This window comes from Pipra filicauda, unplaced genomic scaffold (genome assembly GCF_003945595.2).
Source record: "Pipra filicauda isolate LSUMZ 115617 unplaced genomic scaffold, ASM394559v2 scaffold154_size2910363_pilon, whole genome shotgun sequence".
Classification (NCBI taxonomy): Eukaryota; Metazoa; Chordata; class Aves; order Passeriformes; family Pipridae; genus Pipra; species Pipra filicauda.
The window spans coordinates 985,276-1,008,118 of NW_024104040.1; the positions used below are offsets into that span (position 1 = coordinate 985,276).

Sequence of the window (22,843 nt, forward strand, 5' to 3'; positions counted from 1 at the left end):
TCCAGGCTAAATAACACCGGCTCTCTCAGCTGTTCCTTGTAGGACTTGTGCTTGAGACCCTTCACCAGCTTCATTACCCTTATCTGCACTCACTCCAGCACCTCAATATCCTTCAGAAGCTCAAGTCAAGGTAATACTGCTGCAACGTGGAAGACGAGCTGTGCCTGGAGCATGGCACTGCAGGGGCACCATACCAAAGACACAGGAGGCTGGCACCAGGTTGCACCCAAGGCTTTGGTGGTTTGGGATATCCCTCCAGCTGGGGGGATCCAATGCCAAATGTGTGTGGCCCGCCAGGCCCAGCTGAAGGCTTTGGTCTTGTTTAGCTCTGAAACGGAATGCCTGAGGCTGCAGAGAGACGAAGGTAGATGAAAAATGCCAGCACTTTCCAGCACACAGTGAGCCCAGAGAGCAGATACTTTGCCACCGGGGCAGGTCTAAGTAAAGTCACAGAATCACAGAATCAATTAGGTTGGAAAAGACCTCTGAGATCATCGAGTGCAACCCATGACCAAACACCACCTTGTCAATTAGACCATGGCACTAAGTGCCGCGTCCAGTCTTCCCTTGCTGCACCACCTCCCTGGGCAGCCCATTCTGATATCTCCTCACCCGTTCTGGGAAGAAATTCTACCTCATGTCCAATCTAAACAAGTGGGTATAGTTTGGAGCGCTGACCCGGGCCAGGTGCTCGGGACAGCCCCTCCCTCAGGGGGAACGGGGCCGCGTCCATGGGGGCTGCGGCGCTGAGGAACCCCGGGCGCGCGGAGGTAAGGAGAAAGGGAAGACAAGAAGCAGGATGCAGCGGGGCCGCTCCGCCCCTCGGCGCCGCTTGGCGGGAAAGCCGGGCTTTGGCGGGCTCGGAGGAGCAGCGGCGGGCGGGAGCAGGACCGCCGTGCATCCGGAGCCCAGCGCGTCCCGCAGGGAGCCTCTCGCCCGACATGCCCGCCGAGGGGGAGCCGCTGAGCGCCCCCGCCGCCGGCCCGGGGCTCGGCGAGTCGCAGTACCTGCAGCAGGTACGGCACATCCTACAGCACGGCCACCGGAGGGAGGATCGCACCGGCACTGGCACCCTCTCCGTGTTCGGCATGCAGGCGCGGTACAGCCTGAGAGGTGGGCACCGCCGGCACCCGCAGCCCCTGTCCCGGCTCCCTGCCCCTGCTCCCTCTCCCTGCCCTTTGCTCCCCGTCTCCGGCCTCCTGCCCCTGTCCCCCGCTCCCTGTCCCCCCCTCCCTGTCCCTCGGTCCCTGTCCCCTGCCCCCGTCCCCCGCTCCCTGTCCCCCCCTCCCTGTCCCTCGGTCCCTGTCCCCTGCCCCCGTCCCCTGCCCCCGTCCCCTGCCCCCGTCCCCCGCTCCCTGTCCCCCGCTCCCTGTCCCCCGCTCCCAGTCCCCTGCCCCTGCTCCTGTCCCCCGCTCCCTGTCCCCCGCTCCCAGTCCCCTGCCCCTGTCCCCTGCTCCCTGCCCCCTGCTTCCTGGACCCCTACCCCCCTGCCCCTGCTCCCTGTCCTCGGCCCCCTGCCCCTGCTCCCTGTCCTCGGCCCCCTGCCCCTGCTCCCTGTTCCCGGCCTCCTGCCCCTGCTCCCTGGCCCCTGTCCCTAGCCCCTGCTCCCTGGCCCCTGTCCCTAGCCCCTGCTCCCTGGCCCCTGCTCCCTGGCCCCGGCCCGCCGGGGTGGGTGCTGGGAGGTGTCACACGCCATCTTGTACCCCGGGACTGACCCGCTCCCGCCCGCCGAGAGATCTGAGTACGAGAATTACGCATCCTCTCCCAACTCCTTGCTGCATATCCAAACCTCTGAATATCAAATGGTGGCGTTGAGAAAAGCCTAAGTCTGTTCACCTTTCGCGAATGGCTGTCTCCTCTGACACTCTAAAACTCTCTTCCAGATCAGTTTCCACTGCTAACGACGAAGAGGGTGTTCTGGAAGGGAGTGCTGGAGGAGCTGCTGTGGTTCATCAAGGTTCGGTGTTTGGATGTCTCTGTGCGTGCTGTGCCTGAGAGTGGGATAAATGGAATGAACTAGTGTGGATTAAGGGATTTGGGGTAACTACAGGTGCTTCTCTTCCTATGAGAGAAGTGCAACCACCTAATAGACCACACATGGAAGGCCATTATCTTCAAGACATTCAGCCTTTTAGTGCAGACTGTTGCTAACAGTGCACTCGGGAGAGTTTTTCTTCTATTTCTTTTTAAAGGATATAGTCTGAAATAGTGAGGGCTTTTGCTGATTTGACTATACTCCGGAGTTATAAAGCCTAATACAGTGTCTTTTCTTAGTGTTTGAATAAGAAATAATAATATGAAATAGATAGTAGGCAATTTAGTGATCTGCTTTTTAATATTGAAATAGCTTTTATTGATTTGAACAGAAACAAGCAGTGCAGAACCACAGGTCAAGTGAGATCGATGTAAACACTAGGCTTTTTAGTAGCAAAAAAATGAGATCTAATAGAGCTGATAGCTGTAGGTAGAATAATAAAATTCAACTATAGATAATACATTACAATGGAAGTGTTCCTTTATATGTTGTGATATTGTGCAGGTGTGGGAAAGTCTATCTAACCATTTGCTACATAGTAGGACTCAAATGCACATTCATTTTTTAAAAGCTTTGGGTGTTTTTTTTTCAAATGTAAAAGACTAGACACTCTCCAAAACAGCATAACTTCTGTGTTGAATTTTTGAATGTGCCGATTTGGACATGTTGCAGGATTCAGCAACATTTCTCTGGGTCATTTTCACATTTTTTGTCATTTAAACAAAAGGATTTTTAATACCTTAAGCTCATTATAGGTGGCTTGGAAAAGACAGTGCCTTTGTTAGTCTGTTTTCATCCATCTGTAAAGTAACATCTTGTTCTCTGCAAATGTGCTTATGAAATGACATACCACAGTTGACCTTGAGGCCGTATTGTTTGTGCATTCACAAAGTTAGGAGAATCCTGTGTTAAACAACAGTAGCATGGCTGTTCCTCAAACTTCATCCCAGTATGTTGCTCTCAAGCTGTATTCTGTCCATGTGCAAGAACCTCATCCAGTACATTAATTAGACTGTTCATCCTTTGTAAGTGGAGAAATACTGTAGACTAGAAAAGCTTAATGCAGCTGTTTCAGGTAATGTCCTCAGTGTTGAAATTAGGAGGCAGAATTCTTACTGTCTGTGTTTTGTAGGGTTCTACAAATGCCAAAGAGCTCTCTGCAAAAGGTGTGAAGATTTGGGATGCTAATGGGTCACGTGAGTTCCTGGATAAGCAGGGTTTCAGCACCAGAGAGGAGGGGGATTTGGGACCAGTGTATGGTTTCCAGTGGAGGCACTTTGGAGCAGAATACAAAGATATGCACACAGGTAATCACCTACAGATACAGTCTTGTTTGCTTAGTGAGACAACTGTGATACATCACTTCCAAAACTCTGAGTTTTGTTAAGGGACTAAGTGTGAACTGATAGCCAGAATAAATAGTGTTTGAGAGAGTTAATTTAGCTTTTTTTTTTTCTTACTTAATCTAATTATCCTGAAAGATGTAGCTTTGTGTATTTTGTAGTTTGTGTATTTGTGTAGTTTGACATTTGTAGAACTGATGGATCGTAAGGAATACACTGTTATTCTTTTATCAGTGACCAGATATGGTCACTGATAGCTGGAAGGATGTGTGCCTGTTGCAGTCCAGAAGCCCAAGCTAGTTCCATTTGATAGCAGTGGAACACGGGCTGCCATCTCTGTGTATCAATGTGGGGTCCCAATTTCTGTGATACTGTTGTTCTGGAAAGAACTGGCAGTGCACTACATTCATTGGAGACAGGGGAAGAGAAAGATTTTTCTATTCTGCATCTGGAACAAAGTAGGATGTATCCATAGCTGATGATGCTGTGGACAGAACAGCCGTAACAGGTTATGATGTGATGCAGTATCTGTTGGTATTATTTTCTGTGGAACGGGTTCATTAGACTTACTCTGAAGTGTGTTGCTGACTCTTTTCTAAGTCACTGAAGGAGAAGATGTAGAAAACATTTTGAGGATTGCCCCTATCTAGTGTGATTTTAAACTCGGATTAACAACATGAGTTAGTTATCTTGGTGGGGTTTTTTGTCAATACAGCCTCAAAATTAGTTACAGATATTAGACTTGGTATTGGCATGTTGATCACTAGTTTTATGCTAACACAAACAGTGCAAATTGTGAACTGACACATCTGAAAACTTAGTGAAAAATTTCAGTGTTCCTGAACTTAGTAGGTCTGAGTCAAAACATAGGGTGGAAAAAACGAACAAGATAAATTCCCATGGGTTTCATTACTAATAGATTTCCTTAAGTTGCATTACTAATGGATAGGTAATTAGCTTCAGGAACTAACATAACCATTTGACAAGGCTTCTGGCAGGGTATTGCTGGCAGAAGAATTCCCTGAGCTACTAATTGTGTCACGGAAGGATCACAGAATATTCTGAGTTGGAAGGGACCCACAAGGATCATCGAGTCCAACTCTTAAGTGAATGGCCCATACGGGGATCGTGTATTACTACCTTGCTTGCCAACTTGGGTCTGCCTGTAGCCTAATTTGATGTTGCTGCAATGAGTTATTAGAAAAAAGTAGTTACTGGTCATGCTGATTGACTGGAATGAGTCAGAACAATGATTAACAACTAATGACTCTTTTACTCTGAAATCCATTCTGATGGTCAGTTAATATCAGTACATTTCTTATATAACTGGAATTGAGCCTAAAATTCAGCCTGAGAATTGGGTGAAATTGGGTGAAATGTATTATCCTGTGCTATACATGATTAAAGTTCCCTTATGGCTTTAAATGCTGTGGAAATTTAGTTTTCATACGTGACCTTATGAGTGCTAGATGGTTGTGTTTATTCATGTGTCAAAAACTTTGTACTTTTGAGTATGTAAAGAGTGCTGGTATCCCTCAGTACTGGTCTGGGCATAATTTTATTTTTTTTTTAATAAGAAGGAGCACTGTAACATGCAAGTTTAACATCTGAAAAGGTATTTTAATCCAGAAGTGCAATAAATGATTTAGTTTAAATACTGTGAATGACAAGGTGGTAATATGTTGTCCATTCCAGTACAGCTCTTTTCCTATTTAGGTAACAAGTCATCATGAAAGATAAAATACCATTCTTTGTTCAACTATTTTTTTGTATTGCAAGTTTTGTTTCTTGGGATTTAGCAATTATGCAGACTTCTTAGTTGGTCTTTAAAAATGTCAAGTTATTAAGAATGGAATAAAGTGTTCTAAATAAGAATGGTCCTATTTCAGTGGGTGCTAAAGGTAGTCAAAGCACACAAAAGAGGTGGGGGGACATGTCAAAATACCATAATGAAAATTTCACAAGCTTTAGAGCACCCTAAGAAACACCAAGAATAGCCTATATTTAGAGTGTGCCAACTAATTAATATCACTTTCAAAGTTGCAATGAAGTTTTCAGAGGTTGTAATTTCAATATTACTTTTCAGTGGGATGTGGGCTGGGTGTTAAAAAAATATCATGACTCGAATCTGTCTGGTTTAGATCTTATTTGGTATCTTTCTCCAGATTACTCCAACCAAGGAATTGATCAGTTGCAAAAAGTGATTGAAACGATCAAAACCAATCCAGATGACAGAAGAATCATTATGTGTGCTTGGAATCCAAAAGGTATTGAATAGCAGAGTTTAAATGAATGCAGTTGCACATTACCTTGCTTTATGCTAAATTATGTTCTATTCCTGTGTCCACAGTCAGTACTATTTGGTGTCCTTATTTACTTTTTATAAAAACTATCAGGAATACAATAAAAATGACCAGGGGTTATAAGTTTGATTCTCTTTCTACCTAAGTCTTATGCTCAGACCTCAAAAATATTGAACCACTTCTTCAGAGTGTTTCTTTCCATGTTAAACTTAACAAAACCCTTAAAACTAGAAAACAAAAGTATTATTTGTGTTGTAATCATCTCTTTGAACATAGGTTGTCTAGATATCCATTCACTCTGTATGGCTCTTCTAAACATAGGTTGTCTAGATATCCATTCACTCTGTATGGCTCTTCTAAAATATGGCTATTCACTCTTCTAAACTCTTGTTTAGAAGTAGCAAGAGAATGTTTAACTTCACCAGTGGTGATCTGTGCTCCAAAAAATCCACTGGTGTATGAAAGGGCTGCAACATGCTGTTACTGTTATTTATAAGGTTAAGCATTCTCAGATATCAGAAGATACCTGGTTAAAGTTTTTCCTGCCAAGCTGCAATTATGCTATCTGCACTTTTTAAGTGTGGATAAACACTCAAAAGATCTTTTGTTTTCTGATGTTTTTTAATTGATCATTGTTTTTATATCTGAAGAAGCAGCAAGGGCACATTGCAATGGGAAGGGAGTAAGATGAAGCAGTTGGAAGTCGCTTTAGGGTACATGCTTAATTTTACTCTTAATGTCTTCCTTTGGGGAAATCAACTGTCTCACCAAGGTGAGTAGCAGTAAACTGCTGTGCAGCATTATGGCATAAATCTGTTATGTGGAATATCTGTTTATGACTTTCTGGTCATGCAGCCCAGGAGACAGCTTGTCATGACCCAGACTTAATTGCTTGGGCAGCAGATGCTTATAAACAAGAGAAACAAGCAACAGAATGACAATGCTGTTGGCTCTCTACTGTATCCCATTACATGCTTATTTAGGTTTTGCATCTTTTACATTCATAACACACTAATGCTGCTACTGTTCTCTTCTGTACTGCAATTCCTAGATATTTCTCTGATGGCTTTGCCTCCATGCCATGCTCTTTGCCAGTTCTATGTTCTAAATGGTGAATTGTCTTGCCAACTCTATCAGAGGTCTGGAGATATGGGACTAGGAGTGCCTTTCAATATTGCCAGCTACTCACTGCTCACATACATGATTGCCCATGTCACAGGGCTAAAGGTAGGTTATTTTATCATTTTACTTAATCTTGTCTGAGAAATGAAGGACTGAAAGACGGGACCCTTCATGTCATGAAAATGTCCAAGAAAAAATGGAATGAACATACTGTTAGAAATATGTGTGAATACTTGCTGAAATATGTGTAAAAAAGGGCCCTGTGAATTTGATGTGAATTGCCTCTGGTTTATGTGGGCAGTTAGGATCAGAAACATAAGAATTCTTAAATTAAGGTTAAACAGACAGAAGATCCTCCAGGTCATGACCGTGTCAAAACTGGCCTGTTCACTAGTCTGCTTCTTAGAAATCTGAACAGAGCACTTGTCTTTATGGGATAGTAACATACAAGTGGTTAAATTTTGTAGGATGTGTTTATTGGAAGCGAACAGTAGCTCAGAAGTTGCTGTCAAGGTTTTAATTTGGATGTTCCGCCCACCTAACTTCCAGCTGTAATTTCAGCTAGGTATTTCTGTGATTTCCTACTGTAGATGATTATGTAGAGTGGTAGTATGTGCTCAAATAGCTCCTGCCCTGACTTCAGAGATATATTTTTTAATTTGACAGAAAAATTAAAAATGCTCAGCAATCTTGTACATGTGAAAACCCCTTTTCTTTAGGTCATGTAAAAGTTATACTAGTAAGGCCATTTGTGCTTGATCATCCTGCTACCAGCAACAAAAGGAAATAGGGAAGAAGAATCAGACTTTACAGCAATTGCAATCAAAGAAATTAGTCCATATTAGTCCAAGGTACTAATCCATATTAGTCCAAGGTAAAGTCCATAAGGCAGCTGTTGTCTCTCAGCCATTTTGTCTCATGGCTTTGGTGGTTTTCAGTGTAATATATCCAGGGGCTTATCTACATTGGTCAGAGGCCAGTAAAATAGCTGATAAAACTTACCTGAGTTAAATTAGATTGCTCAGGGGCTGCGAAATCACAGAACTTTTTCAATCTTGAAAACATATCTGGATTCTTGATAAGTGCTTTGGGGTTTAGACTGTGACTGACACCTCCACTGCTGCAAAGTACAATGTTTAGAAGAGGCTAAGGCAGCTGCTCTGAAACGAGCTTTGGCAAGTCATACTTATTAGAAGTAAAGTGTAAAAGCTGGATGTCACTGCCATGTCCGTTTTTATCTTGGTGAGCAGATCGGTAGTGCTCCATTCAATACCAAAGCTATTATCCTAGCAGGATTTCAAAGATAAGTTTTTTTGTAAGCTAGTGGAAATTTCAATATGTTTTTCATTAATTAGTCAGGGAAGCTAGTGTCCTTCAAAGTTTTCAAGGATGTCTTGGCGATACAATCCAGTACAAAAGCTGCAGTTCCACACTAGATGTAAGGTGCTAGGAGTCAATACTGTAAGCATTGTAATGTTTTGCTTTCTTGAAACCTGACTGAAAACCACGTGTATTCTTCATTCTTTTCAGCCTGGAGAGTTCATACACACTTTAGGAGATGCTCACATATATCTGAATCATGTGGAACCTCTTAAAGTTCAAGTAAGTACTTACTCTGTGTTCTTGTATTGTTTTATCTTCCACAATACTTGTTCAATGCAGAATTATCTTGGTATTATAAATATCCTTTTGCAAATATTAACTTGTGTGGCTTTTCTTCTCATTTCTACCCTAATAATTGTAATATACTAATAAACGTAGTATTCAACTCAGGTTGCAAACAGAAATACAATACAAATGTGATTGAAATGCACATTAGTGTACTACTTTAGAACCAAGTTGGAGATCCAGAATCGGTACTCCTACTTTTGGCTAAATCATGCCAAAACCTTAGAAAATCATTCTGCCTAATCCAGATAAACAAAAAATAGAATGTCTTTGTAGTATAGCAGATGATAACTTACCAGTTCACAGAGTTAATCAATATTACTATTTGGCTATGTTTTCTTCAGTAAGTAATTTGTTGCAGTAGGAGAAAATCAGAATTCTGTTTGATTTGACTTAGCTTGGGTTGACTGTCCTCACCATTCATATGGTTCAAAACCATTCAGAGAACTAGTTAATGGTTTGGACCCAAATGGTCTGGTGAGAAACTGCAGCACATTTGATGCACATCTGGGTCAGAGTTTCTAATATAGTTTCCTCTGGAAGGAGTATGATCTGTAACCACCAGAATTGCTTCACCCACTGGAAGTGCTTGCAGTGCATTTGGATGATCAAGGAATTCACTTGAAAATTATGCTACTGTCCCTATGAAAATACTAAAGTAGATTCCACCTAACAATATTTTCTTCCCTTTTTTTTCTTGGTATAAGTCTTCTTGGTGGGGGGGGAAAGTCTACATAGTATAATCTGAATTGACATTGAGAACACAAAATCTCTCAAGTATTAAGCTTTATACAGTAAGCTTGCTTTTATTTCAGCTTCAGAGGGAGCCAAGACCTTTCCCCAAACTCAGAATTCTTCGTAAGGTTGAAGACATCAGTGACTTTAAGGCAGAAGACTTTCAGATTGAAGATTATAATCCTCATCCACCTATTAAAATGGAAATGGCTGTTTAATGCTGTAAACCAGCATTAAATATTTATGTGGAAATGTACCTAAGCTACTTAGTTTCTCTAAAATGATCTTTTATATACTTCAAAAGATACCTACTTTATTATTAAAAAGAAATAGATAGTAGCAGACCAGAACTGCCTTCAGTACTAACCTGTAGTTGTACAGAACAGATGATTATGCCTGATGTACTGTGCAGACATTAACTCATCTCTTAAGTTGATAGTGAGCTAGTTTTCTGCATGTTTCAGTGGCCACTTAAATTACCATTCAGTTACTGTGAGCACTTGCTTATGTGCTTGATATAAAGAGGATTCCTTCAGGGTTGGAGAATTTGTTAAATATGTTCTAAAGAGTATATGTCTAATAAAGCTTTTTTAAAAAAAATTCTGGAACGTATGATGCATATTTAATTTTGCTGTGTTTGTTTATGTTTTGTAGTAAAAAAGAGCTGAAAAGCAAAGGATCTTGGAGGGTGAGATCTAGCAAGGAAAAACACTTGAACTTCCCATGGTCTTTATAGATGACCATCAGGAAGACAAAAGATCTTAACGGAACCTTGCCTGAAATGCAGTGTCTGCGTAACATCTCTGTAGCAGCAATTTATTTTATTCCTCAACCCTACATGAATGATTATTTTGATATAAATCAAACAGAGCTGTAGTTAAACAGAAGTAACCAGATAGCATTAGTAATCAGCTGTCTGTCATCACTTCAAACCAGATCCCACAAAAATGTGGACTAATTTTGCAGCCTGAAGCATTAAAAGTTAGAGATCGTAGTATTTGTAGGAATGGAGTATATTGATTTAATCTTAGGGGAATTCAGCTTTTATCTCTCCTTATCCTTGCAACTTTTGCATTAACTTCAGTTCTTACAAAATTCCTCATCACGAATTTAATTGTGAATAGATCTATGATTATAATTCAGACATGGCATATTCAATACATATTTGAACACATGGAGAAATGCATAGTAATTTTTTGATTAAATTTTAAAGTCAGTAAACTTGTAAATATTGGAAAAGTGTATGATTTCAGATAATTCTAAGAATTTGATAATCAGTGTGCTTTAATTACATTCATTCAGTTATGTCACGTGCTCCTCCTAATAAATTCCATCTCAGCTCTACTAGTCTTATATTTTAAAGTCACCCAGTTCAGATAGTCCAGGTGTCTTCTACATTAATGATACATCCCAGCTGTAGGTTGTCAGCCACTTACCATGTGCATACTTTTGTAAGTTAAAGGTTCTTGAGTGGTTTTACAGTCCTCTAAAGTACAAAAAAACAGTTTAAGTTGCAAATTCACTTAACAGTTCTGCCTACACTTAGCAAGTTAAGTTTCTTTTGCTGGAAACCACTTTATGTAACACTGCAGATAAGGTGGAATCTGCAGGACATTTTAGCAAGTGAGGATGTGAAATAAAATGTTGGCCTCAGGGCTTGAGTAGTGGGAATTAGCAGTCTCAGGGAAGTTATCCAGGATAGGAATACCTAGCCAAGAGAAGAATTCAGAATGGGAATAATTTATTTCCTTTCATAAATTACAGAGGAGTTAGGTGTATGGACATACATAGCATGCCCTGACAGACCAATATATATCGCTCTGGAAGAGCTACTACTTTTTAGTGTAAGAATTAACTACAAATTCATTGTTTTCCTTTGTCAGCACAATTTACTGCCAATAGCAGTTATTGAAGTGAAGCTTGTACCTTGAAGACCAAGAAGGTTTACAGTGCTCAAAAGATGAGAAAGATGTAAAAAGCAGCCTTCACACAGCACACTTTAATGTGAATAAAAGTGATAATACATTTTAAAATTCATAGGTATGAGACTTCTATGAGATTTCATGCAAAAAGAAATGAATATTCAAAGGATTTGAATATATAGGCTTAAACAGGAGGTACTCGAGGAATTTTGATTTGCAGAATGTGAACACTGTTCACTGCTGCAAAGATGACTAGTATGACTGCAGGCCATATTCAGAGCAGTATTTTAGACAAAACATGGGACATTGCTAGATCATTTTGGGAAGCTGTGAAAGGGACCCGTAGGCCTGCTGAGAGAAGGGGTTGTTCTTGGACTTATTTCCTGACGAATAAGCTGTCCCAAAAGCTCCCAGTTCCTCACTCTCCCCTGCTGATGACTTAGAGCTCTACAGGTGGAATTAGAAGTCAGTTCCTTACCAGCTCTGCATATCTGTAGTATTTCTGAGTCTTTGCCATTTGCCCTGTTGACTGCTACATTCGTTCTGCCTCACCATTTGGACTTGAAGAGTTTCCCCTCTTCTGTAATTTTTCCTCCAGACGCATCTTTGTATCATTTCTCCGCTTTCCAAGGGCAATTCAATAACTTGGAGGTAGCATTGAAATTTCTTACCACTTTGGTCAAATACCAACTTTACTTTCGACTGCCTTAGACAAGCTTTCTTTACCCATATTATTTCTGACATGTTTTGATATGTTGCAAAATTGTCTTACTGCGATACCACAAAGAATATTAGTTTTTTGATAATGACAGGTGAAAGGTCAGAAAAGAAAGAACAGCTTCTGAATTTTGAGACAAACATCTGTCTGATTAACCATCAAAATCAACAGTCTAATAATGAGCCTGGTTTGGTGAGTTTGCCACCATAGTGACTGGTATCTGAATATGGAATGCAGCCCAAGTTTCAAGTGCCTTTATCAAAACCACAAATGGTTCACTTTCACCTGCTTGAAGTCTAACCTGCTCTCTGCCTTCCCTTTGTAGACCACAGGAAGGTGGGCTTGTGGAGTAGCAACACAAATTTATGCTGTGACCATCATGTAGCAACATATTTTTTCAGAAAACAAAGAACAATCACTGTAACCAGTTGCTACTGCATTTTTTTTTTTATAACTAACCTGTTTTCAAGCCTTTTAGATACTTAGGTATGTCCATACTAGAGATGACAGTGCCACACCAAGACATCCAAAGCCTTTTGATCAGCCCCACAGCATGACATGAAACAAAGAATTTTACAGCAGTGCATGCAAGCTTATGCTCAGAAATCACAGGCATGATAGCTGAAGAAACTAATCAGAGTGGCTTGAAGGGTGGGGAGAGGGAAATTTTCTCATTGCTGCTGCATTTTGAAGAACCTTACTCTGGAACTGTTTGGCCATCAGCAGCGTAGACAAGTTTTCATTCACTCTTCCCAGACTGCAGCTGTCAGTTTGGAAATAACTCAAGGCCTTGGCTTGTAGAAGCTGTTTAAATATCACTCTGTTGTGGCAGTGTAAGGGAAAAAATGAAAAGTTAAGACCTGAAGTCTCCCAAATTAACATATTCCAAGAGCTGCTGGCAACTCATACAAAAACATTTGTACACTGTCCCTCCTGTGTGTGTCTCTGTAAATCCAAATTATTTTAATTACTCCATTTAAATGACAGATCACATAAGGATTTGGTTGAAGTGAACGTCAGGGATGTTGCCAGTATTAAAAATCAGCTTGTACTTGTAATATTAGGAGCACTACACCTGACACAATGAAGTGAGGTACAGTGAAAAAAAAAATCAATGTGTGCCAAAGGGCATAGTCGTCCTGGAATGAGTTTGGAAATTACTGCCCCTTAACTGGATGTTGAATCGCGTAAGTGAAAGTGAAGTGAAAGCACCGAGTCAAAATGGCTGTTCCATTCTAGGCCAGGGACACGAGTTTAACGTCCACAAAGGCACGCTGAGTTTGTAGTGAAACGATTATGTAATGCTCACATAAAGTGATCTGGCAGCTCTGCCAGATAATTGCCTCACAGATTGCCTCAAAATCTTTTTAACGTTTGGGCCCCTTTAGGAGCCAACACACACCCCTTTGGTCACCTAACTGTGTCCACAGACAGGAACTTGGGGTACTCTGGGGATAGGATTCAGCATGCTCAGGACTGCACAGCTTTGGGCTGTTCTCGCCTTGGTGAATGAGCAGCTATTCCCATTTTGAGACAGCTAAAGTGAATATAGCAGTGATTCTGCTGTAGGAAATCATTCCTCCTGGAGACTACTCCAGCCAGATGAGAGATGGACTTGTAGAGGAGATACACTTGGATGAGAGTCAGGATTCAATTTCTAGCTGTGCTAGAGATTTCCTGTCTGGAACTGGGCTAAGCTGTTCAGTCAGTTAAGGCCTCATATTAATTTCCCATGTTTCTAGTACACATAAGTGTATTCCATTTATTCAATGGAGAGTTCTGTATATAAATACATTAAATGCTTATGTGGTTCTTGGATGTTATGGTGAAAAGAAGAGAAAGGTTATACAAACCATCAAGTAAAGCCAGTATTCAGGACCAGCCTTTAATTTGTAAAGCAAGGCTATACTAATGGGTAATTCAAACCCATCCTAATAGACATTCATTATAAAACACCCCCCTCTGCAAATTAGGTGTCCTATCTACTGGTAGACAACAGCTGAGAGCGAGAAGTACAATTAAATATGTTGATAGCAGGACTTGGCATGAGAAACCGGCAGAGAAATTATGCTAATGCCATCACTGTTGTTTCCAATTGCTGCAGAGAACCGAGAATTTGTTAATTTACATTGTTTGGCTTTGTAGATTTGGTGTCATTACTCAGAAAAAGGATGGATGCAATTAAAAAACAGTTTACTTTAGGCTGGAGACTGGTATTCTAAAAGGTACCAAGCTGTCTACTGATACCTTGCTATTTATGATATATCCAAGGGTTGATTCTGGTCTTTGGACTCATTAAAAATATTTCATGCAAAATGAATTTAATTATAGCTGATGGCAGTGACTTAAGTACTAATACCAGCAATGAGTTTCCTTGGGGCAAAGAACAGGTTTCAACCTTTTAAAATAGCTGCATATGTACTGGACAAATTCCTCCTTAGGACAGGCAGGGCACTGAGTGCACTGACAGACCTCACCATGACCAGTCTCACCTGGGGCTCACTCCCTCTGTCCACGGGCCTTAGTTTCTGCCAGGGTTGAATAGCAGGTTGTATTGGGTCTGGCTGAGCTGGAGTTCATTTCCCCATAGTAGCCCTCACAGTGCTGTGCTTTGCATTGGTAGCTGGAAGGGAGTTGATAGATAACACACTGGTGTTTTGGATACTGATGAGCAGGACAGGCACAGCATCAGCACTGTAACATTCCTTCCTCAGTTGAGGGCAAGATCCTGGGAGGGGACACAAGTAGGCCAGCTGACCCAAACTGACCAAAGGGATATTCCATACCATATGATGTCAGCTCAGATATAAAAGTTGAGGCAAGGAGCAGGAAGGTGGACATTCATTGTCTCCAATGGCTGCCTGCTGAGGAATTGTCACGTGTGCTGAAACCCTGCTTCTCAGGAGCGGCCGACCATCACTGCTCATGGGAAGTAGAGAATAAACTGTGTTATCTTTCACTTTGCTTTCGCATGCAAGCTTTCGCCTGGCTTCTGCTTCAATAAACTGCCTTATCCGTACCCACGAGTTTTTTTCCATCTTACTCTCTCATCTGTCTAGCTGGGAAGGGGAGTGATAGAGTGGCTGGGTGGGTACCTGGCATCCAGCCAAGGTCAACCCACCACATGGTGTACCTGATTCCAGCTCTGCTACAGCTGTGGATGTGTCTGGCCATGGACCAACACCCAGCCTGGCTGGACACACACTGGGCCACGTCTGACCATAGTTCCCCTCACTGCCTGGCCTCTACCCATACCCATCCTTATCCCCAGGGAGATGCCCAGTGCTTGGGGCTGGGGCTACCCCACTGTCCCCTGTCACCCCTGCTCCCGAATGGAGGGATGAGCCTGGCTGGGAGGCCTCTGCCCTGCTGTCCCCATGGGGATCCCTGGCAGTTCCTGGAAGCAGCTGGCCTCTGTGGCATCCTGCCTGCCAGGCTGCCTCAAGCCCTAAGCCAGCACTGCAGAGCTAGGCCCATGGCTGCACAAGACCTTGCTCTACAAACCTGGCCTGGCTCTGGGCTCTAACCCTCCACTGTAATTTAATCCTGGCCAGACAGGAAGCACCACCACAGACAATCGCTCACTCCCCCGCCAGCAGGACTGGGGAGAGAACTGGAAGAAAGCCAGAAGACTCATGGTTTGAGGTAAAGACAGTTTAATAGGGAACGCAAAAGCCACATACTCAAGGAAAACGAAACAAAGAATTAATTCACTGCTTCCCATGGGCAAGCAGGTGTTCAGCCATCTCCAGGTAAGCAGGGCCCCACCACACTTAACAGTTACTTGAGAAGACAAACACCATCACTCCAAATGTCCCCCCCTTCCTCCTTCTTCTGCCCACTTTATATACTGAGCAGGATGTCATATGGTGTGGAATACCCCTTTGGTCAGTTTGGATCACCTGTCCTGGCTATGTCTCCTCTCAACCTCCCATTCAACCCCAACCTTCTCACCACAGTGGCAGCACAAGAAGCAGAAAAGGCCTTGGCTCTGTGTAAGCACTGCTCAGCAATAACAAAAACATCTCTATATTATCGACACTGTGTTCAGCACAAATCCAAAACACAGCTCCATACTAGCCACTGGGAAGAAAATTACCTTAGCTAAAACCAGCACACCCTCCTACAGCACTGGCTTCTGCCTAAACCCCTCACGGGGGGACTTTGGGACTCTTCAGAGGCCATCTGAGAACCCCCCCTTTGACCCCCACCCCCAAGCTTGTCAGGCCTCTGGGGGTACTCAGGGTCTGCCTGAGCCCCCCACCTGGCTCCAACAATCCCTGCCATGCCCCTTTCCCATTTCTGTCTCCCTGCCCTGGCTCTGTGTCCCCTGAAATGCCCCCTACATCCCACAGCAATTAAATCACTCTTCAGCAAGACTCATCAGAGCCCAGTTGTCTGTTAGGTGGGAGGACACATCCCTCTGGGGAGTAGCTTCTGCCAGGGCACTGAGGGTGGGATTGGCCCTGCTGGCCCTGTCCAGCCTCACTGGCAGCCTTCCCCCATCACACCATCTCAGCTCAGGACATGGCCCCCAGTCCCTGCCTGAGCTACCCCCAGGTGCGTGCATCTTCTATCATATCGTACCCGCGCCAAGCCATGGACCTCACTATCTGGACCCTGAAACACAGACTGACTGTCCAGCTTGCCCTGAGTCTGACTTCATCCCCATGGACAGGCTGATAGTCGCTGGTCTGCGTATGGCCCTGGTCCCTTTCCTCAGAGTGGTCTTCTCACGATGGCCTCCTCTGGTAACCTTCGCAGTTGACTGTGGTTGTTGCTCTCAGACCTGCCCTGCCAGCTGTGCTGTGGGCTCGTGGCTCCCCAGCCCTCCCTGCACCCCTGACAGTGCCCCTGGTGCCATTGAGAGGTGGGTGACTTGCAGTTTGCTAATAGCATTGTTCTCTGGGATTTTGATATTTACAGTTGAGTTGGGACAGCACAAACAGAGCTAATACAAGAAGAGGAGCCTGAAACCTCTCCACTCTAAAACGTAGTCCTTCACATAGCCACTGCAAGGTCATGTCTAAATATGCACTACTGTGCTAAGCAAAACTCTCGCTGGAGCAAAACTCTCGCTGGAGCACAGACCAAAATGAAAATGGGAGCTGGATAATTATCCTTGGGCTACAGGGCATATCAGCTTCAGCAACCCTGCAGTTCTCCACAGACCACACTGTTCAGCCTATACCAGCCTGCACAGATGTTATCTAAGCTATCTCATGGAGCTTCAGTGTTCTTCACAGAGCAAGAAGCATGGACTTAGTCTTTGTACCTTGCTTTTCTGCCTTTCATATGGGCAATCACAATCACAGATGCATTGTTTTGAATTTCTCACTGACGTAAGAATATGAAATTTCAGCAATTACTTTCATAATAATAATTTAAAAGATCAGATATTTCCAGGTTGTTCACAGAAACTGTGTGTGAGAAGAATGAACCAGGTAGATAAGGTGGAGTGAGGTAACCTTGGTAGGAAATAACTGAAGTAGAGATCAAATGATTTTCAGCTTATTTGAGGAATGTAAAGGAGTTCTGGCACCTGCTCCAAAGGTCATGCAGTAGATGCATTAAACAAATAGTAATTAGGAAAAAGCCCAAAGCACTTATACATACACTTACATGTTTTGTCATTGCTGCACCAGTTCCTAGAAGTGCTAAGGCCTGTGAGGAAATAAACATTCAAGACTTACTTCTGTTTTGTTTTTTTTTTTTTTAATTCCCAGTGGAGCTACTCGGTAGCACAAAAGATGGAATAACAGTTGATGCAGTATACTGTTTTCTACTTATTTTATAGCAAATGTAACATATGTGATAAAACTTTTTATGGATTTTTTTTCTGCTTTCTCTGCTCTAAAAGCAATGTAAAGAATTATATAACAGGGTGTTCAGAGCAATAAAGAAATTCACATATTGTACATCTGGGGTTATAACAGTGCTGCTATGTATAGTGTATTTGGAGCACAAATTCTGAACCAAATTTCCAATTTCACCAGAACCCACACATTTAAAAAAGTCCATTTCCATTTGATACTAAATGTCAGCTGCCTTCCTCATGTAGGCATCACAATACTTTTAAGTATTGTTTTAAGAAAGAAACTATTTTTTTTAAACTTAAGGGAATACAGGTGGAGAATGTGTATCAAGATCATGTAGCAAATATATTTAATGCTATTCTGAATCACTAGTTCAATCTGAACTCTGAATATGTATCAACATTATCTGAACAGTATCAACATTACATTACAGTACTGACTGGAGTCACTGCAGTATTATTGAAATAAAATATTAAATTTCCAAGCTTTGAAATGGTTGCATATCCCATCTGGAAATGCATATCCTCATCTGGAAAAGTTGGTTTCTTAGTCCATGAGGGTTTACACTCAGCTGGTTTAGTGACCCACTCTATTGCTTCCTTTACTTCCCATTTTTGCTCTGCATTCAGCATCTGGGGATAAGGAACATAAGAATCAAATATAGTGAAGGATTTTTTCTGCAAAATTTATAGAAACTCAGGAAATAGAAAGCAAGTGAAAAGTTGGAATTGCCATTCTGTCTGCACTGTGCTTTTGGCCACACTTGTGCAGAGTTGCAATGACTGTATCAACATCCAGACTCAGTTTGAACCAAGCAGATCAGGACCTGTAGGAAGTACAGTGTAATGGTCTAACAAAGCTATCATGATCCAAGATATGGAGGTAAAAACTGGAGTGATGTATTGAACACGTGAGTGCTATTTAAGGGTCTTGGGGGCTTACATGCTAATGAGGAGGCAGGGTTATTCCAAACAGGGGTTTCCACAATCTGTTAGCATTTCCAGTAACAGGGGTGACATGAGGGGAAAAATGATTTTATATTTCTTGGATACAGTATTTACATTTTGGGGGAAAAGGGTTGATATTTCCAGTAAGCAGGATTACATTGAGGAAGGGTGATCAGCTTTACCGGAAAGAAGGATTTACACAGGGAGGGAGAAAACAATGGGATATCTGATAGCATCGTGCAAAGTCTCTCTACAACCTGCTGGGGTTTATCAGGACAATGGATCTTTTCTGGTCTTTTAGATGGTGGGTTTTTTCCCCAGCCTCTGTGGTCCAAGGTTTCCTGTTTAATCCTAGCAGTTCCTTTTCTGTTGGTATCCAAATTTCGGACTGCAACAGTACAGCACAGTATTCTGTGGGAATGAGTGTATCTTGACAGCATATACTTGAGTAAAGCACCCTAAAACATGGTCATGGCTGCCTGAAATTTTCAGTAGAAAAGCGTCTTGACAAAAAAAATGAAGTACTTTAAATAAGATGAGTTTATTAAGCAGCATTTCTCTCCCACACAAGGGAGAAGTTTTCTTCCTATAAAAAGATAAAACATATGAAAATTACACAATAGTTCCTCTGCAGGCTCTTATAGTCCTTGCCATTCTGTATTCACAGAGTTCTTGGTTCTGCATTCCATGGCGTTTCACACCCCATGAAAGCTTCGTGCTGCACTGCAGAGGGTCAGTGCAGCAGCTGTGGCAGGTCAGTGAACACATGGGCCATAGCAGTCAACAAAGTCAACAAAGTAACAGTTCCAAATAAAAACATGTGACTTCCATCTAATTATTCCTTTTCATCCAAATATTTTAGTTTGAATAACATATTTTCCAACTTATTTTTGACCAAATATTGGTGAAAAATACTAATAGGCTCTGGAAGCCTCCTTGGATATAAAAGACAATTAAAATCTTCTACCAGACAATCGTGGTAGTGGGGTTCCCCTGCATACTCAAATTTTTGGCAGAGAAACACATGATATAATTCTTATTAATACATCTACTTTGGTGATATCCAATACTGCTCTTTGTTGAATTGTATCAACATTTGTTGCCATCATTATTCAGGATTTGAAGAAGGAAGAAAAAATATTTGCCAATAAAAGCTTATAATGAGACATATTTCGTCTAATGGTTTTAAATAGAAAATAACATAGTATAGTAGCAAAAAGTGATATCCACAGTTATTTCATTTGGGTCAGTCATTTCTCATATAAATCTGCATCTGTAAATATCATCCTGTAGATATTCACCAACCTTTACTTTGAACCCATATGCATACTTGGAACAAGATGTGGATCACTTCTGAATGATTAATGCGGCAGTAAACTGGAATCCATAAACTAGAATTTACAATTTTAACATCACTGCCTTACAGAAAGATCTTTCTTATTACTTCTCCTCTCTTGTGAATAAGCTTCATCCTACTCTGAAAATAAAACAGCAATGGTTTTTCATAAATCAACGGAAACATGTTTATCCTCATTTGTGATCAGCCCTCAGCTTTGCCACACTATTACTGTTTTCCTGCAATGCAGCATTATGCAGTAGGAGAAAGGAGGAGTGTCTGGGAGAGATACAGAAGCAAAGTCATCAGTGCCCGTATCATAGACTGAAAGAGTTAGACTAGGCCTGGTTCAACTCTTCAAAGCACAAAACACAGAAGAATAACAACACTAAATATATTGTGCAGCCTCAAGGCCTATGTGTGTAACTGCAAGCAAAGTTATGTCAATTAATTATATACCTCTAAATAACTCTACCACACTGCATCTCAGATAATATTACTTTACAAATAATTAGAATAAGCTTTTTATTTCTTCTTCAGAAGTAGCTAGGAAAAAAAAATCAGAAAATGAGATCAGATGTATCCATAACATCCAGCTGAACCAAACCCCTCAACCCAGCCAGCTACAACATATGACAAATTTTTCTTATCTAGGTATGAACATCCCCTGAACTGGCAACACTATTTGTAGGTAAACCAAGGTGTATATTTTCCAAAAGAAACATCCCAGCTATATTAACTTAATCTGACACCAATAAGCTGTCACAGAAAGTCAAGCACAAACACTCTCTGGAAATAAGGATGCTGTTTACAAGGGAAGCCGAGGGTCCTCTACAGCTGACAGTTTCAGAGTATCCCTCAAAGTGTAGGCAGCCAGAAGTTCTAGAATAAACCAGCATTTCTTAAATGTTGAGGTTCATGTTGCCTCTGAAGGAGATATCCTCATTTCTCATCCATGAAGTTACTGCAGGTTAAGGCACTGTGTTTCTCAACATAGCTGTCTCTCATTGGCCTTTTTAGCCATCAGCGTGCTTGTAGCAAGCGTGGATAGAATCCTTCTCAAACGTTCATTTGCAAAGCCTAGCCATGATATCCAAGCACAAATTTTATGTGTTTCTTTAACTCTCTTAATGATCAGACTTGTGGTTAATTCATATCACTCTCCTGAGAATCCCTATGTGGATAAGCTCCTTGCTTAAGCCAACACAGCTGCACCCATGTAAACTCACTGTTACACACAATATACCAATAAAGAGACTTCCTTTTCACCTTACTTCCTTGGGTATATCCTCAATCATAAACCAGACTGTAACACGCTGCCTTACTGGGAAAACTACTGGAATGGTATTGAGCCCACTTTTTTACTTCCCCAAATGGATCTGCTATGTTACGTTTTCAGTCAGCCCAGCTAAACTTCTAAGTGTTTAGGACAAGCAGTGAGAATTCATCATCATCTGTTAGCATTCCCCACTCCACATACCATTTAAAATCTTACCATTACAGGATTGAACATTCAAACCTGTTTTAGCTGCTGGTCTGAATAGCCCAGCCAGGAACAGGACCTTGTGTAAGACAGATATCCATACTTCACTATTTGCTGTTCTGAAGCAGATGAGTACAGTTATAAGTCAGGCTGTGTTTTAGTCAACAGCGTATTATTTTGTTAAATAGAGCACCAAATAATGTTCTTTGGGAAAACTGAAGGATTGGAAGTGTTTTGACTTCTTTTTCTTTGCCTTGAAAGTCATCAATTTAGTCAAATAGATCAACTTTGCCAAATAAGCCCTTCCCTCTTCTCGGTAGCTATTTCATTGCAAGAAAACTGCAAACCAGATAAATCCTTGGAAGAAGCAGAGAACAGCACAAACTCCTTACTAACCCAATGTTAAGAGTTACATGGCAAAAAATCACCAATGTAGCAAAACTGAATGTTTGACGTTGCACCCCTGGGACACACGAGAAGATGCTAGCAAACAGGCTTCATCTCACATCTCCCCTCCCTGGGAGATGCAAAGTAATGGTTTTCATCAGGTACAGATGTATTTAAGCTCACACATTTCTTTTTTCCCACGCAGGCCATTTTGAACTATTTCTGTAAGGGAACAAGAATAAATATCAAATCCTACTGAACTGTATCAAATTACTTCTCCCTACATTCCAGATTTCCTCTCTACAGTTGTCCCTCCAGCCTGTCTTAGTCTAAAAGGCTGGTGATATATTCCTTAGTGAGTTACTTCCATCAAAACTGATGAGACAGCTCCAGGATTAGGAAAATTGAGGGTACCAAATTCCAGCTTTAAAGGAAAGATGACTTATCATAAGCTTCCTCTTCTGTTAGCAAAACAGTAATATACCTGAAATCCATGAAGAATTGCAATTGCTTGGCATCCTGCTTCAAGGATGACATACAAAATAAAAAACCCCATAGCATAATAAAAGAGCATGATGAAAAAAAAAAGTTAAGTTATGCAAGTCAGTTGAGGAATGGCTGTCAATCTTTTCTCTGTTTCTCTGAAGCAAACAGAGTTGAGACAGCAGATATTCTAAATCTTCACAGCCTCCTCCCTCATAAGCTTGCGTTGCACTGCCAAACATGTGTTTGCCTAATTTCATGGCTGTGAGTAGTTGATAATAAACACTTTTCAGGTTTCTTTTAAACTCCATCCAAGCAGGAGTAAAAGATTAAACAGGAAAGCCAAGTCACACTTTTCAGCTGTCAAGTTAGAACAGAGAAGCACCCGTTCTCATGCCTCCTGCTCTCAGGAAAGGAAAAGCTAAGTTATTTTAGAACAGGCTCTTTTAGATCTTAATACTGAACAGAATTCCCCCCAAATGACTGATCACTTCAGCAAACAGATCAACACAAGAAGTCCAAGCATTTGCTAGAAGCCAATAGTA

At 41.8% G+C, this 22,843-nt stretch overlaps 2 protein-coding genes across 3 annotated transcripts; one reads left to right on the forward strand and one right to left on the reverse strand.

Moving 5' to 3' along the window:
* The first annotated feature begins 876 nt into the window (after positions 1-876).
* Positions 877-9,806, forward strand: TYMS (thymidylate synthetase). Of its 2 annotated transcripts, none has more exons than XM_039379072.1 (7): positions 877-1,113; positions 1,884-1,978; positions 3,168-3,342; positions 5,544-5,645; positions 6,733-6,908; positions 8,334-8,405; positions 9,287-9,806. In XM_039379072.1, exons 1-7 carry the CDS (start codon positions 942-944, stop codon positions 9,422-9,424), a joined length of 930 nt encoding a protein of 309 aa, XP_039235006.1. In that variant the 5' UTR covers positions 877-941; the 3' UTR covers positions 9,425-9,806. The 2 variants fall into 2 exon arrangements, with proteins under 2 accessions (XP_039235006.1, XP_027587071.2); XM_027731270.2 differs by having other exon boundaries at positions 878-1,113; positions 1,884-1,957.
* Positions 9,807-11,227: 1,421 nt separating this feature from the next.
* Positions 11,228-22,310, reverse strand: ENOSF1 (enolase superfamily member 1). The gene is given in 5 exon segments (XM_039379058.1): positions 11,228-12,741; positions 18,089-18,294; positions 21,465-21,547; positions 21,999-22,042; positions 22,267-22,310. Coding segments are annotated over 5 exon segments (642 nt in total). The 3' UTR covers positions 11,228-12,476.
* Between the last annotated feature and the right edge of the window lie 533 nt (positions 22,311-22,843).

Coding starts and splice junctions, on each gene's coding strand:
- TYMS (XM_039379072.1), top strand. CDS start 942: ATGCCCGCCGAGGGGGAGCCGCTGAGCGCCCCCGCCGCCGGCCCGGGG. Junction 1,114..1,883: donor GGCGCGGTACAGCCTGAGAG/GTGGGCACCGCC, acceptor ACTCTCTTCCAG/ATCAGTTTCCACTGCTAACG. Junction 6,909..8,333: donor CCCATGTCACAGGGCTAAAG/GTAGGTTATTTT, acceptor CATTCTTTTCAG/CCTGGAGAGTTCATACACAC.